Below are 17,500 nucleotides of genomic sequence, written 5' to 3' on the forward strand. Positions count from 1 at the left end.
CACAAATTTAGGAATGAAGGATGGATAAAATTAGGAATGAGGAGACAAATTTAAGAATGAGGATAAGATATAATGTTGATAATTCCAGAAACAGGAATTTAAGCATGAGAGAAGAATGTTAAATTAGAAAGAAATCAACACAGGAATTTGAGAATGAAGCAAATGTTGAACTAGGAATGAGGAGAGATGGGAATTTGGGAATGAAAAAAGAGAAAATAATAATAAACTAGTGATGAAAATAAGGAGGAATTTAGAAATGAGGAAAAAAAACTATGAAGGAAAATAACATAAGAATGTGCAAAAGATAAATATTAACTTAAGATAAGGAAAAAACTGAGACTGAGAGAGAAAGGAGGAAAAAAAAGAGGGAGAAAAGATAAGAAAGATAAGGAAAGTATATTGCATGTATTAGAATTTTATTGATTTCCCTCTTCATGGAGTGGTGTTACTTTCATTTTTTCCTTCATTTTTTTTTCCTCAAAGCAACAAAGGGAAAAGATTATAATAAGGAAACAAAGGAAAGGAAAGGAAAAGGGATGACAAGTATGCATAAAAATGTTCCCTTTTTTTTCCTGGTTTTATTTATTTATTTTTTCAAAGTTCAATAATTTCTCCATTAATCAGAAGCAACAGTTTAAATTAATGACTATGCATGAAATTTCCCTTTTTTCCTATTTTATTTATTAATATTTTTCAGAGTTCAATGATTTCTTTCCTCCGTGACTTTAGAAATACCAATAGTTCAAGTTAATGACCACCACCACAACCACCACCACCATTATTATTATTACTATCACACTAATTAGGTCACCATCACTCTGTTTTCTGTCACACATTCAAGTTTTCAATCTTGTTAGTATATCCTTCCTTCTTCATTTTCACTTAGTCGTACAGTATAGTTGTAATTTCTTTCTGCAAATAAGATTAATTCATTTTCTTGCATCAAAGGTCTCTGTTCTTTATTAATTTTTTCTTTCTCTTCTTCTAAGTTTTTTATGTTTATTGGTTTGCATTTCTTTCTTATGTTGTTATTTCATTCATTCCTTATTCTTTCAAACTTTCTTAATTTTATATTTATTCTTTGGTTCTATTTCATTTATTAGTTATTCCTTCTTCATTTTATAGCCTCTTTTGTTTTGTATTCTTCATCTATTTTTGTATTGCTTCATATATTCTTTTTTTGCTCATTAATTCCTTCCTTTCTCCATTTTGTACAATTTCTTGACTCTTAATAATAAACACTTACTCTTTTCCATCTTTCCCTTTTTTTAACTTTTATCAGCAACACAATTTATAGATTTTTATGCACTCTACTAATACTTCTCTTACTACATCTAATCCACACTTTTCCTGCCTTTCTTAAACTACAAGGGCAGCACCATAATGACCTTACTGTTGCAGCTTATCCTTCAGTCACTCCCACATCTCATGTCTACTTTCAACACTTACAGCATTCTCCTCCACTCACACAAACATCAGTGGTATTTTCAAATGCTTCATTCTTTCAACATTCAGAGATGATAAAATTAAGTAGGTTCTCATGGGTGTTTCTTGATTAATGGTGTGTTGTCCCTGCTAAAACTATTACTAGTCATGAAAACATCCCTTGAAAACCCTGGAAGTTGTAATGAGGTGGTGAAACAGTAGAGAAATCAGGCTTTATCTTGGACTCTCAGCCTGGATATGAAAGAGGAAGCCAGTGTGATGAAGAGGAACTGCTGTAGTGGCTAGATTTGTTACTTTCTGTATCTAAATAATCTAAAACAGCTGAGGAATGACGGTTGAGGAACGGGGCACCAGTTTTTTGTCTTGTCGTTTTAAGCTTACTGTATCTATCGAACTTGTTTACTTGTTCTATCACGTTCTATGACTCCTAGTTTGCTAAGGTTGATATGAGAGGAACCTGCCGTGTCTCATATAGTTGGTTCTGGTCTGGTAAGGTTATGGTTTGTGCTGCGTTGCTTCACAAGGAGAGATTGAGTGAGGGAGAAAAGGACTTTTAGTATTTCTCTTTGAGCTTGTGTTCTTGTACCCTTACACACACACACACACACATCCTTTCTTCTTTCATGTCTACTTTTGCATTGAGTGTTTTGTGTCATTGTTTTCCTATTTTTTCAGCACACACCCTCAATATCCTTCCCTAATTCTAACTCTCTCTTGAGCATGTAATGTTGTACTCATATACACACACACGCACACACATCCTTTCTTCTTTCATGTTTACTTTTGCAGTGAATCTTTGCCTTCATTTTGTGACATTGTTTTTTTCTTTCGGCACACACACACACATTCATTATTCCTTCCTAATTCTCTCTTTTTTTCTTGAACATCTATTCTTGTATTCACACACATTCCTTTTCTTCTTCATCCATGCTAATTACTACTTTTGAATTGAGTCTTTGTGAGTTTTCCATCTTACCATGTTTTCCTATTCTCTTGACACACATTCAATCTTCTTTCTTAACTGTCTTCATATTAATTCATGCTTATACACTTCTATACATCTTCCTTTTCCTTCAGATTCATGTAAATACTGTTAGCTTTCCCTCTACCTAAGAAAAAACAACCATGATTTTGCTTATTGAACTGAAATGTGTTACAACTCAAAATGTATTCTCTATGTAACTAAAAGAAACAAATACTACCATTCAAATTCTCTAACTCTGTTTATCTTTCCTTCATGACTGAAAAGAAAAAATGTGTGTGTGTGTGTGTGTGTGTTTTATATATATATATATATATATATATATATATATATATATATATATATATATATATATATATATATATATATATATATATATATATATATATATATATATATATATATATATATATATATATATATATATATATATATATATATATATATATATATATATATATAATCAAGTCTGATTAAGTTGAAATGTATTACAACTCTAAAATTGATTCATGTAACTAAAAGAAGCAAAGACTTCCTTTCAAATTCTCTAACATTATTTGTCTTTTTTTCGTGATTAATAATGAAACAAGAACCATTGCATGTGATCAAGTGGAAGTGTTTTACAACTCTATAACTAAACAAAACAAATACTACCTTTCAAATTTTTGAACACTGTTCAACACTGTCCTTCATGACTAACAATGCCTAAACAATTACAATTTTGATGAAATGTACTTTTTTTCTCAAAATATTCCTAAAGCAGCTAAAAAAATGGAACAGCTATTTTCCAAAAACTCTAATTATGTGTTTGTCTTTCATGTCTAACAATGACAAATTAACAACCATTACTTTGATGAATTGCACTCAATGACTCAAAATTATGTTTAGTGAAGTATAACCAAACAAGCCAGACAAAACAAACACTGTATACTACTTTTCAAAACTCTAATTATCCTTGTTTTCTCTGCATAAAAAAAAAAAAAAAAAAAAAAAACTAACCTTGCACCTTACTTTACTATTCAAAGCACCAACCACTGTCTGATGTCACTGTGATGCAAGTAAAGAGCTTCCATCTTGCTAAAAAACCTATAAAAACTAACTTTAAATAGCACTAAATCATAAAAAAATAGCCAAAAAGAGGACAAAAAAATAAAGCAGCATAATGAGGATTCTCTTTCATTCACTCAATCTTTCTCACTCAGATCACATCACACATATTTCTTCATTTTAACACTGTGGAATATATTATCACACTTCAAGTCCATGAAATGCATACATGTACAGCAGGGGTCATGGGTCAGGGAGCCTCTTGCAGTCCCCCTCCCTCTGTGCTCCACCTCCCCTCTCTCTCTCTCTCTCACTCTGATCCACTGACACCCTCCTTACAAAACCTGGGACGGGTGGATTTGTAGCAGATCTGAGAGCTTGAGACTGAGGAGACTGAGCTGAATTAAGACATTAAGATAAAGCTGCTATAAAAGGACAGGCTCAGGACATTATGTAATAGAGTTAAATAATATCAGAACAGCCAAGACTGAGAGGATGGAGTTATTAAGTGTGACATAAAAAATCTTATAAGTCAGAAGAATCAATTAGCATATCATAAAGTCTTAGATAAGCCCATTTATGACATGTTGAGATGAAAAGAAATGCTGTAAGAGCATATTATGAAATACCATTATATAACATTTCAAAGTATTAGATACTGTATCCAACATCTTTAGTTAGTTGTGGAAAGACATGACTGCTGTGAATGAAGAATGGAGTGCATAAGAAGTCTGAAGGAACAAGAGATGATAAAGAAGGGAACAAGGAAGGCATGCTAAAGGGGATTTACAATATGAAACAGTGAATAAAGAGGTACTGGAGTCACTTGCATCTAAAAGAATGGAAAGTCATACAGGAAAAGAAAAGAAAAGAAAGAAAAAAAAAATCAGGAAGAACTATCAAAGGTAAGTTACAATATGAGACAGTGAAGAGGTGGTCAACTGCTGTGAATTAAGAAGCATAAAGTCATCATAGAAGTCTAAAACGAAAGATCATAAGAAAGAAAAGGACATTAGAACTTCCAAGGTAAAGTTACTCTAAAGATTAATGAAGAAATGGACTGAAAGAACACCAGACACAGTGGAAGGAGTCGGTATGTAAGGTTACTTGACTCATGACCCCCAACTGTACATCCTCACACTTGTTACAGAGGGACATAACAACAAAACAAAAGAATAACTCATACTTTACAACAACCAAGATTTTATACAATGGACCTGCAAAAACCCAATAAATAACATAAGCCACTGATACCTATATATAATTATAAATAAAAAATAAAGAAAAAAAAAGTAGTGGATCTGTAATTATCCAGAAAACAAAAGTGGGTCTGAATGCAAAGAAGTGAAGCTAAGAACTTTTTTGTTACAACTTTCTTAGCTGTGATGAAGAGGAAAGTAGACAGCAAGAACAGATGAAAAAGAAAAAAAAAGTAAGAAAAGCAACAATAAGAACAAGGAAGAAAAACAAAAGAAGAAAAAATACAATAAAATAGAAAAAGAACCAAGAAACAAATATGAAAGAAAAGAAAAAAGACTTCTTTACAATTTCACAACAAAGATTAAATTACGTTACACAATTTTTCACAAGCACAAGACCTTTTTATTTATAATTAACAACATAATCAAACAAACAAGCCACAAGTAACCTGCTCCTTCATCTTAACAAAGAGAAAATAAAAAAATAAAAATAAATAAACAAATAAATAACACCAAATTGGAGAAAGTGTAACCAGAACAAAATAAATAAAAAGTCATAATAACATAACTTGATAAATAAATAGTACCCCATTATAAGAAAAGAGAGAAAAATGTACAATTAACTTCATTGCCATATTTGTTAACCCATCAATCACAACAGAATCTTCACATCAATATAATTAACATGGTACCGTTAACTGACAGAATAGGAAGTGCAATGATGGAGGTTACATAGGTTACTTCATCACCATCATCATCATCATCACCATCACCATTAACACAAAATCACTCAATGCACAAAAAGAGACAGATTTCCCAGGTTTCAGTTTGCCTATAGTTTCTCCTATCTCTATGTTTCAGACTGGTTTCCAGCAGAGGTTAATTTTAAAATCTGATGTTGCCTATGGTTCCTTGTATTATTCTCAAGGTTTTAGTTTCCAGTTCAGGTTAACTTTGATGGTTGAATTCACCAATAATTCCTACCATATTCATTTTTCCATATCCAGTTTCCATGAGAAAATTTAAAAGTCTGATGTTGGCTATGCTTTCCTAGTCTACTTTTAAGATTCAAGTTTCCAGTACAGGTTAATTTTGAATTTGCTTATTGTTTCCTATTTTTTCAGACTCCAGTTTACAATAGACAAACTTTTAAAGTTTGATGTTGCCTATGTTTCCCTTCAGTCTATTTTTAAGGTTCCAGTCCCCAGTACATCTATTTTTCAGACACATTTCCAGTAGACATGAATTTCAAAGTCTGTTCTTGCCTATGCTTTTCCCTTAAATCTATTTTTAAGCCTCCAAAACCCAGTGCAGATTGATTTGTCATTAACAGATGCCCTATGCCTTCTAAATCTTATTACCACACCTCATCACTTGTAACAAGATGCAGGAAAGTCCCTGAGAGCCAAAGGTTTTAAATGTGGCCTACACTTCTTCATTTCCCAAGCTTAAAGTCCCAGTTAAGATTCATACAGACATCTGAGGTGGCTACAAGTCTGGTCCATATGCCAAACACTAGGTTAGGTTAGGTTAGGTTCAGTTAAGATTCAGTTTGGTTCAGTAATTTAGGTTCATGTGGTTTGATTTACTTAGATTCATTTGGATGAGATTTGGTTTGGTTCAGTTAGGTTAGGTTAGGATGACAGTCAAAGTATCAGTGAACCCAAGATTTAAGTCCTCACAATTCCTTGCTCCTAACTCAACACAACCTAACCTAACTCAGTAATCCCAGTGAGTTAGATTAGGATGACATTCAAGTAACAGTGGGCCCAAGAATCAAGCCCTCACAGTTCCTCATTCCTAACTTAACCTAATCCAATAGTCCCAGTGAGGCCAAGGTTTAGATGCAAGTGCCAAAGTGTGTAGAATTCAATAGCAGTGCATGATTAAGTGGTTCAACAAGGCTATGCTGCAATTCCTGGGTTCATTGCAATATCGTAAGTGTAACCTTTCCCTTCACTTAATTATGCATGAGTGATATTTGTGTTTTCTCCTCTCTACATCTGTGCTGGTTCTATTTATTTACTTGTTTTATTATTATTGTTTATCCATTTTTCCTTTATTTTTTATCTTCTGTTTCTTCTATCTCTATTTTTTCTCCTGTTTATACTTTTCCATTTATTTTTTCCTAGTCTGCTTCTTCTCATTTCTATATATCTTTTTTGTCCTCTCTCTCTCTCTCTCTCTCTCATCTATCTATGTCCTCTTCTGTCTGTTATCTTTCTTTCTCCTCTTTTCTATCTTCATTTTCCGTTTTCAATCTTATTCTTCAAACTCTTTCTTCTCCTACTTCATCATTTTCTATCTGTGTTTCTTCTCTTTTCTTTCTCTATCTCCCTTACTCCTCTACCTTAGGAAATGTGCCTCAATCTTTGTCTGTCTGTCTCTCTTTCCTGACTCCTTCAACAAGCTATGGTCACTAATCTCAAAGGCTTAAAGGACTCAATCTTCTCCCCAGGCAAAGGGTGACACAACACAAGTACAAAGCTGACCAAATGATGACAGTATGATGAGTAAAAACAATGATTTCTGTAAACATCTGACAACTCATACCAATGTAGACTTTTTTTAAATATCTGATGAACACTGTTAAAGATTATTATTACTTTTTTAATAAACATCTGACGAACAAGAGGATTTGCATATGTCTTTTGTTTTTAAACACATAAGGAATCACAACTTCTTTTTATACATCTGAAAAAAAAACACATATGTAATTACAGGGATTGATATAATATAAAAAAATAAGAGCAGACAAACCACATTATAGAAATTTGAACATCGCAATATGTATGAACATTGCAAAAACCTCTTTTAACATGTGATGCATCCTGATTATATATATATTATTTTTTTTGTGTATATATATTTTTATGACAAATGACACATATAACTAAAACGCATCGCTTAATTTTTTGCATGAAGCTTCACCCGAGAGGCACAGACGGGGTGAGAACTCAAGTAACACACCAAACTCACTTCCAATAAAGTTTTGTATCAATCAGTGTACCAAACTCACTTCCAGTACAGATTTCTATCCATATTGGTTCCTGTGACCTTGTAACCTTGCTGAGCTTCACAAATCATAGACTCTCAGCAGATTAGCAATGTTAAGATACAAAGACACTAAACAGAGAGAAAGAGAGAGACATAGTACCAAACTTACTTTTACTTCACTGTTTTATGTCACTCCTAGCTCCTCTGATTAAATGAGTCTCTTTGCAGAGCTTAACAAGAGACAGGCTTAGCAGATCAAATAAACAGAGAGAAAGAGAGAGGCATACCAAACTCACTTCCAATGCACTGCTGAATGTCATTCTTAGCTCCTCTGATCAGTCAAGTCTCTTTGCAAAGCCAAACAAGTGACAAATTCCAAGACCAGAAGATGCAAGGAAGACATCTAATACAGAGGAAGTGTGGCAAACTAAAGGAGTGAGAAGAAAGCAGTGAAGGAACAGATGGTGACTGAGTTTGGAGTGAAAATAGGATGCACACAAGAATGAAATCATGAAAGCACTACACACACAGAGACAGAGAGTGAGGCAGGTTATTCAAATTCTCACCACATTTGTTCCTGGCTTATTTCCCATCCATCACTGTTATCTAGTGTCATCCAACTCTGTGAGGCATGAATATTAACATCTGGAGTCACACACACACACACACACACACACACACACACACACACACACATTAGGTCACGTCCACTAGAAAAGGACAACATCTGTACTTATGTAGCTTGGGTGAAAAAATCTCTTATATATATATAAACCAACACATGTCTTACTTAGCCATACGACCCACGCATCTCGTACTCAAAAAATATACAGAAAAATATGCAGGAGAGGTGAGGGGGCAAGGAAACCAACATTTACATACATCAAAAAGTTCACAAAGGAAATGATGAATCAATGAGAAAAAATTAATACACATTGGGGAGAGTTGTATGATAAAGTCTCCTGCATGCCTCGTAGACTCACTCAAGCACTCACACACGCACTCTCCCGCTCTCTAACTCTATGTACAGCACGGCAAAGCACGTCCTTAATCGCAAACACACTTCCTTCCAGCCTCGTTAGGTATAAACACGACCGCGCAGGGCCCCCAGAACACTGCTAGCCTAACCCCGCTTCATAACGAGTGAATCTAACTAACTAACTCATTCACTCAAATTCATCCTGTCCCTCTGTCCCTCTCTTTCTCTCTCTCTCCCTCAGGTGCAGGAGCAGTGACACTGATGCCTTGGCTAGTCACTGTGTCAAGTCTAGCAGCAAGCGATGGAATGCAGCACGAGGGAAGCCAAATAACCAATAATGGAATAAAAGAAAAAAAAATTAAATTAATTAATTAAAAATAAATTTTAAAAAAGATAAACCCTCTCAGAAGTGCAAAAATCTGCTGGCAATTTGAGGCTCTGACACGGGTAATCACATCCACACCGACATAAGCAGTTTGTGCCCCGCCTAGTAGTAGTAGTAATAGTAGTACTATCTCTGCATATTATTTACAAGGGGGAGGAAAGGTGGTGGAGAAAATAAGAAATATGCATCTATTGGGGTGATATTACTGAGGGGAAAAGAACGCTGGAAAAAGACGTGTACATAAATAACAGCACTGCGCTCCCACACACACCTCACACACACCAAGGGGAAGGTACAGCGGGGCCACACAAGGCAATGAGGACGAGGAGGAGGAGCCCAGGTGTGGTGGAGGTCTCATAAGGTAACTTAACTTTCCAGGGAGTGAGAAGGAGAGGGAGAGGACACAGAGGCCTCATGAGGTTGGACTTTTCTGGGAGTGAGGAGGAAAGATAGAGGACATAAAGTCTTATGAGGTTGGCCTTTACAGGGAATGAGGAGAGAAAGAGGACACGACATGGTGGTCTCATGAGGTTTGACTTTGCAGTTAGTGGAGGAAGAGCCATGGTGTGGTGAGCAGGGGAGGGGAGCAGCACCTGGGACGCTATATACAGCACGGGACACTAAGGTAATCAGTGCAGTGCTTGGAGCTGTCTTTGTGCGCGGGAAGAACCAGTGAGATAGGACATCACAATAACAAACCCCGGGGTGCTGGGCGGGGTGGGGCGGGGTGGGGGTGGCGCTGTGGGGCACACATCAATATGAGTGGCCCTGCTGCCCCGACACCTGCCCCGTGGTACGAGGGTCACGCCCCGAGAGGGAGTCACCTGGCGATGGTGACTCTGTGTCATCTCGCTAAATGGAAAATGTCATTAACTAGTGGGAGTGTCGCGCTGCCGCCGCTGCTATGACGCCACGCCACGCCACGCTGCCTGGACTGCTGTGGAGGGTTGCCAGGCCACACTGGACCGCCGATTGTGTTTTCCTTTGATTGGTGTTGTGAGCAGCTTTAGTGTTTTTCTATGTTTTGTGTGGTCAGTTCACCAATGTTCAACGGACTACATACGTACGTACGTACCAAGAAAGGAAGAGATAAACCATTGAAGAGACAAGATCCTACTGACTCTGGACTACAGGAGATCATTCTAACCATTTGGCAGTCTTGTTCAAACCTTAATACTCAAAGAACAGAGATAAAAAATATATATATACTGTATATATATATATGTATGTATATATATATATATAAATGTCCCTCACCACCACTCTTCTGACTCAGGTGTGCACTCAGTCCACTTCCTCCGTACATACATACACACACACACACACAAATACACGAGCAGCTGGGCTTCAGGCAACAGCTGCCCCACAGTCTGTCAGCACCCAGGCCAGCTTGCCTTGCCTTGCCTTGCCTTACCCTGCCCTGCCCTGCCCTGCCCTGTCCTGCCCTGCCTCATCCTACCCTGCCACACACTCAGCATTCCTTGTGCGTTGACCTGGCCTGGCAGGTGTTAGCCCTGCCTTGCTTGTCTGGCGCAGTGACAGGTGGGAGGGAGGCAGCGGTGGTGGCTGGAGGGAGACCTGAGTGTACCGTCTCAACACAAACATTAGACTATCACGCATTACCCTGGCAGGGGGGCAGGGGCAATGGCAGTGGCAGCGGCAGTGGCAGCGCCAAGCCTTCTTGCTGGCTGGGCTAGGGAGCCAACTAAGACGATGGAGGAGGAGGAGAAGGAAGGGGCGATGATGGAGTGGGAGTGAGAAGAGTAGTAGTAGGAGGAGTGGGAGTGGGAGTAGCGTGGCCCAGTCATCACGACTTGTGGTTGCTGGTGAGCCAGGTGAGGCCCTCATACAGGCCGTCCCCGGTGGTGGCACAACACGGCTGCACGTACCAGTTGCGGTCGCGGATCCTGGTCAGGCCGAGCTTCTCCTGGATCTCGTGTGGCTTCATGGCTGTGGTGGGCAAAGGTCAGGTCATAAGTGTGGGGAGGTAAAGAAGGCTATGACCTCTATCTACTAGACTAGGGGTTCTCAACCTGGGGTTGTTGCACACCACTGGGTTCATAAGAAGTGGTTCACAGAAAATTTTCAAGGGTATTTAGATGGTTGATCTAATAATATCCTTTGCAGTACCATTGTCTATAAGTTAATGTTAGTCATTGTTAGATGTCATACTATTGAAGGTTTGGGCAGATGGTCTTATAACTCATGGGGTTCTTACCAAGAAAAAGGTTAGGAACCACTATCTATTAGGTCTGAAAAAAAAATAAATAAATAAAATAATAATAATAATAATAATAATAATAAAAAAATAATAAAAAATAAATAAATGAATAAAAAATAATACTTTTCCAATCTTGAATGATCCTTTTAGCTTCTCTTTAAGGACTGGCACCACAGTGGTCCTTTTCCTTATTACTTTTTCCTGCCCTAAGCCAGTGCCCCTCCTGGAAAACCTACAGCCATTGAGTGCTGTCCTTCATGGTAGATGTGTACGGGATAAAAATCACATTACCTGAAGCAAGTGAAAACTGTAATGATGGCTGCAAATTACTGATCCCTATTTCTTTTCTTTTGATACATATTATAAAAACTAAGGCAGAAATCATTCAATGCCAACGACAGTTCTGCTGCAGAGGTGTAAGTGGTGTTAATGTTACACCGCACCATTGAACACAGCAGCAGTCCTCTCATAGTTATGCCAGGGAGACACACTGCCCTAACGCAGCAACACCACCACCACTGCTTACAGACACACTGAGAACACAGCAATAAGGGAATTGTGCTGATTCATTTCTCTGCTATCCAAGTTTTTTTTTTTTTTTTTTTTTTTTTATCCTGTGTTGACTGAGCCACCCACACATCCTCCCATGGCCTTGCCACTGCACTGCCTGCACTGGGTGTTTGGGGGTGGGGTGTTGGTATCTACAGTCTTTACAAAATGAGTGAAGCACTGCCTAACACTTTTTTATCCTTCCTATGTGAACGTAGTCTTAACAGTCTCCTCCCACCCTTCACACAGCACCACTGCTGGGAGTGATGCATCTCATGACCAAAACCAGAGTTCTAGTTAGCAAATTACAACTAAAGCTAATATTACCTTCAACTAACACCACTACTACTACAACTACTATTTCTACAACCACAAAAACTTCTTCCACTGACAACCCAGACTAATCTTCTGGAACACTCTGATGGTTTCTAAAGACTAGGATAACAACATTACTGACCTTCACCTAACATAACCTAACGTAATACCACCACCATCACCACCACCTCTCTAACAACAGCTACACTCATCTCTCACAAGCAGAGTCAATATTATGGATTGCTGCCAACCATAGATCCAAATTAACACATAGTATATTCTTGTTAGTTTCCTAAGTTTGTTGTTAAGCCACCTTCTAAAGTCATAGCATATTTTTAGTATATATATTAGTAAAATTTTTCTCACTTTTTCTTTTTTAGCAAGTTGATACATGAAATGTTTGTAACCATGTTTTTTTTTACTTAAATAAGGTTTTGATAGCGAGTGTTCTTAAGGTGACAGCACCAATGTTTCATAGATAAGAGACAACCTACCAGCACTCAGCACTCTTTGCTTAGTTTTATTAGTTAATTAATGAATAAACTGTTTGTAACCATATACATCCAGGGTAATGGTCCATTATAACCACCTCCCTATTTTTTAATTATTTCCTTCCAGACTTTCATAAAACCCATTACACACATGACACTACAGTATAAAGTGATAAAAATATCACCAACCCTCTCAATGCTACAGGTGACTCAGGATTTCTCCTAAGCAAGGTTTTGATAGATAAGGAGGGTTCTTAATCAGTACAGCACTAATAATCCATACATTTTCCTTATCCACAAGTGTGTCTGCTACTTAACCAATGGATAAATGATAACTATGCTATTCCCACTAACAACACAAGACTATTCTTTCAGCCTTCTTCTGTCCATCTCTCTAATATAAGTGTCAACCAGTAAAACTCTGGAACTCCCTGCCTGCTTCTGTTTGCATCTCCTTATGACCTGAACTCACTTAAAAAGGAGATTTCATGACATTTATCCCATTCTTGGACATGCTTGGGGACTGGCATCTACCTAAGTGGTCCTTTTAATTTTTTGTTGCTTTTGTTGCCCTTGGTCTGATTAAACAAGACAAATAAACAAATGAATGAATAAATAACCCAAACAACCAGCCACACTAACCATCTGGAAGGTCCTGCTTGTTGGCAAAGACCAGGATGATGGCATCCCTCATCTCGCGGTCGTTGATGATGCGGTGAAGCTCCTGCCGCGCCTCGTCCACGCGGTCCCGGTCAGCGCAGTCCACCACAAAGATGAGCCCCTGGGTGCCGGTGTAGTAATGCCTCCACAGCGGCCGAATCTTGTCCTGCCCGCCCACGTCCTGCAGGGAAGGTGTGTGTTAGATGCCAGGGAGTGACGGCTCAGGATTTATGGATCAATAAGTGTTGTAACGAAATACTGTTGAGTCTTCTTATTCAATGTTTTTTCTAGTAACTTTCTTCTTCTTCTTCAGTGTTTTGTTTTCTAATCAATGTTTGTCTGGCAAGAAAATATTGTAGGTTTTTATTTTATTTATTTACTTATTATCTTTTTTAGACTATTGTTTTGTCTTGCAAGAAAATAATAATGCAGTTTTAAGGATAGATCTTTATGTAGGGTTTTGTACAACAGTTTGTGTGATAAGGAAAATAATGTAGGATTTTTTAGGTCAACCATTGTATTGCAAGGAAATATTGTACCTTTTCTTTTTCTTTTTAGATGAACAATTGTTTTGGCGAGGAAATAATTCAAGTTTTTATAGAGTCTTGTTAGGAAATAAAGTAGTTTTTTTTTAGATTAATGTTTGTCTTGCAAGGAAATAATGTAGAGTTTTATGTACAAATTTAATGCAGTTTTCTAGATTAATGTTTGTCTTGTAAGGAAATAATTAGAGTTTTATATATCATTATTTGTCTAGAAAGGAAATAATTCAAGTTTTTACAGATCAATTTTTGTCTGGAAAGGAAATCATGTAGAGTTTTGTGTGTCAATTTAATGTTGGGTTTTTAGATCAATGTTTGTCTGGCAGGGAAATAAATAATGTAGTTTTGTGCAGATTTAATGCTGGGTTTTTTAGATCAGTTTGTCTGGTAGGGAAATAAATAATGCAGTTTTGTGAGTCAATTTAATGCTGTTTTTTCTTTTTTATCAATGTTTGTCTGGCAGGGAAATAAATAATGCAGTTTTGTGTGTCAATTTCATGTAGGGTATTTTAGATCAGTTTGTCTTGAAAGAAAACAATGCAGGATTCCAGTACTGGGACGTATTTTTACCACGAGTTTGGGTGTGATTAGACAATTTTATATAAATGAGAAAGGGTTTATGGGGTCAAAAGATTAAATACACGAGTCTTCACTATTTTAATCCCCAAATAGGTTTCTGAAACTGTATAAAATTGCCAAACAGTAAGTAGAATGAATATAAAAACACATCATGGTACTGAAGGGGTCAATATAGCACTTTACAGATCAAAGTTTGTCTGGCAAGAATATAATACGTCTTAATAGATCAATGCTTGTCTTGACCTGACCTGACCTGACCTAATCCAACCCAATCTAAGCTAACCGTATTTATTTATTTACTTCCTCATTTATTTATTTATCATCTATTTTTTTATTAATTCTTTTTTTAGATTAATGCTTGTATTGTAAGGATATGGTTCAAGTTTCTACAGATGAATATTATCTAGAAAGAAAATAACTGAAGTTTTTATAGATCAATGTTTTATCTTGCAAGGAAAGTGTAGGGCTGGATCAGTGTTACAGACGCACACTTCACCATGGCCTCTGCTACTCCACTTCATTGCTTTCCACCTTCTATGTCTATTTTGAGAGTGTTTGTTTAGTTTTGTTGATGCTTTATTGGTGATACTTCTTCATTCTCTCTCTCTCTCTCTCTCTCTCTCTCTCTCTCTCTCTCTCTCTCTCTCTCTCTCTCTCTCTCTCTCTCTCAAATGCTATCTTGTTATCTTTCTCCTCTCTCTCTCTCTCTCTCTCTCTCTCTCTCTCTCTCTCTCTCTCTCTCTCTCTCTCCACTATATACCTTCTTTTTCTCTCACAATTATGGTTTCTCAACCTCTCTCTCTCTAATTTTCCCTTCCCATTCATGTATATTATTATTTCATACTCACATTTCCTCTTTCCTCATCTTTCAGTAACTTTTGTTCCCACACACACCCATTCTTATTCCCCCCCTTCTCTCTCTCTCTCTCTCTTGCATGTATGTTTATTCTCTGACACGTACTGTTTCCTAACCTGAGAAATTTTCTTTCACACACTTAGTTGCACTCTCTCTCTCTCTCTCTGAATCATATAATTTTCCATCTCTTTTTCTCATTTCCTTTAGTCTTTACCTTTTTCTTTATTGTTCTTCCCTAGCCATCTCTCTTTCTCTCCCTCTCCCTCTCTCTGAGCTGTATGTTTTGTATCTATATATCTCTTCCTCTACACATTACCTATGCCACTCACTCACCAAGACATTCTCTCTCTCTCTCTCTCTCTCTCTCTCTCTCTCTCTCTCTCTCTCTCTCTCTCTCTCTCTCTCAAGATCACAATCCATCTATCTCACTATCTATCACTTCCTCAATTACTCGCTAACCCTAACATGAAATCTGACATCCTCTCTCTCTCTCTCTCTCTCTCTCTCTACTTTTATCCCTCTACAGCACACTTCACCTCTCCCTCTCTCCCTTTTACCCACTTACCCAGACATTAAATTTGACGTTCTTGTACGCAACAGTCTCCACATTGAAGCCCACAGTTGGTATGGTGGTGACAGAGTGGCCCAGCTTCAGCTTGTATAGAATGGTGGTCTTCCCGGCCGCGTCCAGTCCCAGCATCAAAATTCGGATCTCCTTGTTGCCGAAGATCTTGCTCAGTAACTTCCCCATCCTGCCTGCCCCTGTGGATGGAATAGGAGAGTGAGGAATGGGAGGAGTCATGGTTTTGATTGAGTAGACCTGTGGAGGAACAGGAGAGTGAGGGGCAGGAGGCTCAATAATGCTTTTGATTGGGTAGATAAATAATGTGTTAGGATGAGGAATGGTTTTGATTGGAAAGAGGAAGGAGGAGGAGGAGGAGGAGGAGGAGGAGGAGGAGGAGGAGGAGGAGGAGGAGGAGGAGGAGGAGGAGGAGGAGGAAGAAGAAGAAGAAGAAGAAGAAGAAGAAGAAGAAGAAGAAGAAGAAGAAGAAGAAGAAGAAGAAGAAGAAGAAGAAGAAGAAGAAGAAGAAGAAGAACAAGAACAAGAAGAACAAGAACAAGAACAAGAACAAGAACAAAACAAGAAGAAGAAGAAGAAGAGGAATAATAATAATAATAATAATAATAATAATAATAATAATAATAATAATAATAAGAAGAAGAAGAAGAAGAAGAAGAACAACAACAACAACAACAAGAAGAAGAAGAAGAAGAAGAAGAAGAAGAAGAAGAAGAAGAAGAAGAAGAAGAAGAAGAGAGAGAGAGAGAGAGAGAGAGAGAGAGAGAGAGAGAGAGAGAGAGAGAGAGAGAGAGAGAGAGAGAGAGAGAGAGAGAGAGAGAGAGAGAGAGAGAGAGAGAGAGAGAGAGAGAGAGAGAGAGAGAGAGAGAGAGAGAATAAAGATGAGGGATGAATTGTTTTGAATGAGAAGGTTTTGATATGACGAAAGAGGATGACGAAGAGGAGACAGAATAAAGATGAGGATGAAATTGATGTTTTCATTGAGTAGTGTGTTAAAATGAGGACTGGTTATGATTTGAAAGAAGGGGAAGAGAAAGACAGATGTACAGACCACGAACAAAACAAAACATAACAGAACATAAAGAAACTAAGAAAAATCAATGGAAAACAAGGAAAGGACAAATATAAACAAGGAAACACACACAGAAATAAATAAAAAATAAATAAATAAACAAAACCAACCCTTTTATGCACACACCAACCCACACTAGCACCACCCCACTCCCCTTCTCCTGCCCCCCCCCCACACACACACACTTCCCACACTCCCTCACACTTTCACACAAACAAACCACAAAGGGGCTGAGGTTCTCAAGATTAAGATCAAGGGAGGGAGGGAAGGAAGGTACAATGAGGTAAGGAGGAGGCAGTGGCTGTGTTCTAGTGACCTCAAGACTCACAGGGTTCAGAAATGTAGTGTTTCTTTAATGCGTTAGTTGAAATATAAGGGGAAAATATATATAGCTGCTTGTTTGGTTAGGTTAGGTTAGGTTAGGTAAGGTAAGGTAAGGTAGTGGCAGTGTTTCTTAATGTGTTACTTGAAATTAAGGAAAGAATGCATAGTAGTTTGTTTTATTGGTTTTCTTTGTATTTATTTGATCATTTTCCTTTGTAATAACTCAAGGCAATAGTAGAACACAGTGTTTCTTAATGTAGTTCTTGAAAAAGCTAA

At 37.5% G+C, this 17,500-nt stretch overlaps 1 protein-coding gene across 3 annotated transcripts in view; it reads right to left on the minus strand.

Moving 5' to 3' along the window:
- Positions 1 to 17,500, minus strand: part of LOC123508995 (ADP-ribosylation factor 6) — a 37,722-nt gene that overhangs the window by 1,256 nt on the left and 18,966 nt on the right. For 2 of the 3 annotated variants that reach the window (XM_045263110.1, XM_045263111.1), the window contains exons 2-4: positions 15,814 to 16,010; positions 13,254 to 13,452; positions 3,589 to 10,985 (exon numbers count right to left, since the gene is read on the minus strand). In XM_045263110.1, coding sequence (XP_045119045.1) covers positions 10,843 to 10,985; positions 13,254 to 13,452; positions 15,814 to 15,999 — 528 coding nt within the window. In that variant the 5' untranslated portion in view covers positions 16,000 to 16,010 and the 3' untranslated portion in view covers positions 3,589 to 10,842. Of the gene's footprint in view, positions 1 to 3,588; positions 10,986 to 13,253; positions 13,453 to 15,813; positions 16,011 to 17,500 lie in introns of those variants that run through there. The other variant, XR_006676079.1, reaches the window with a different exon arrangement.

The sequence above is a fragment of the Portunus trituberculatus genome, chromosome 25 (assembly GCF_017591435.1).
Source record: "Portunus trituberculatus isolate SZX2019 chromosome 25, ASM1759143v1, whole genome shotgun sequence".
Classification (NCBI taxonomy): domain Eukaryota; kingdom Metazoa; phylum Arthropoda; class Malacostraca; order Decapoda; family Portunidae; genus Portunus; species Portunus trituberculatus.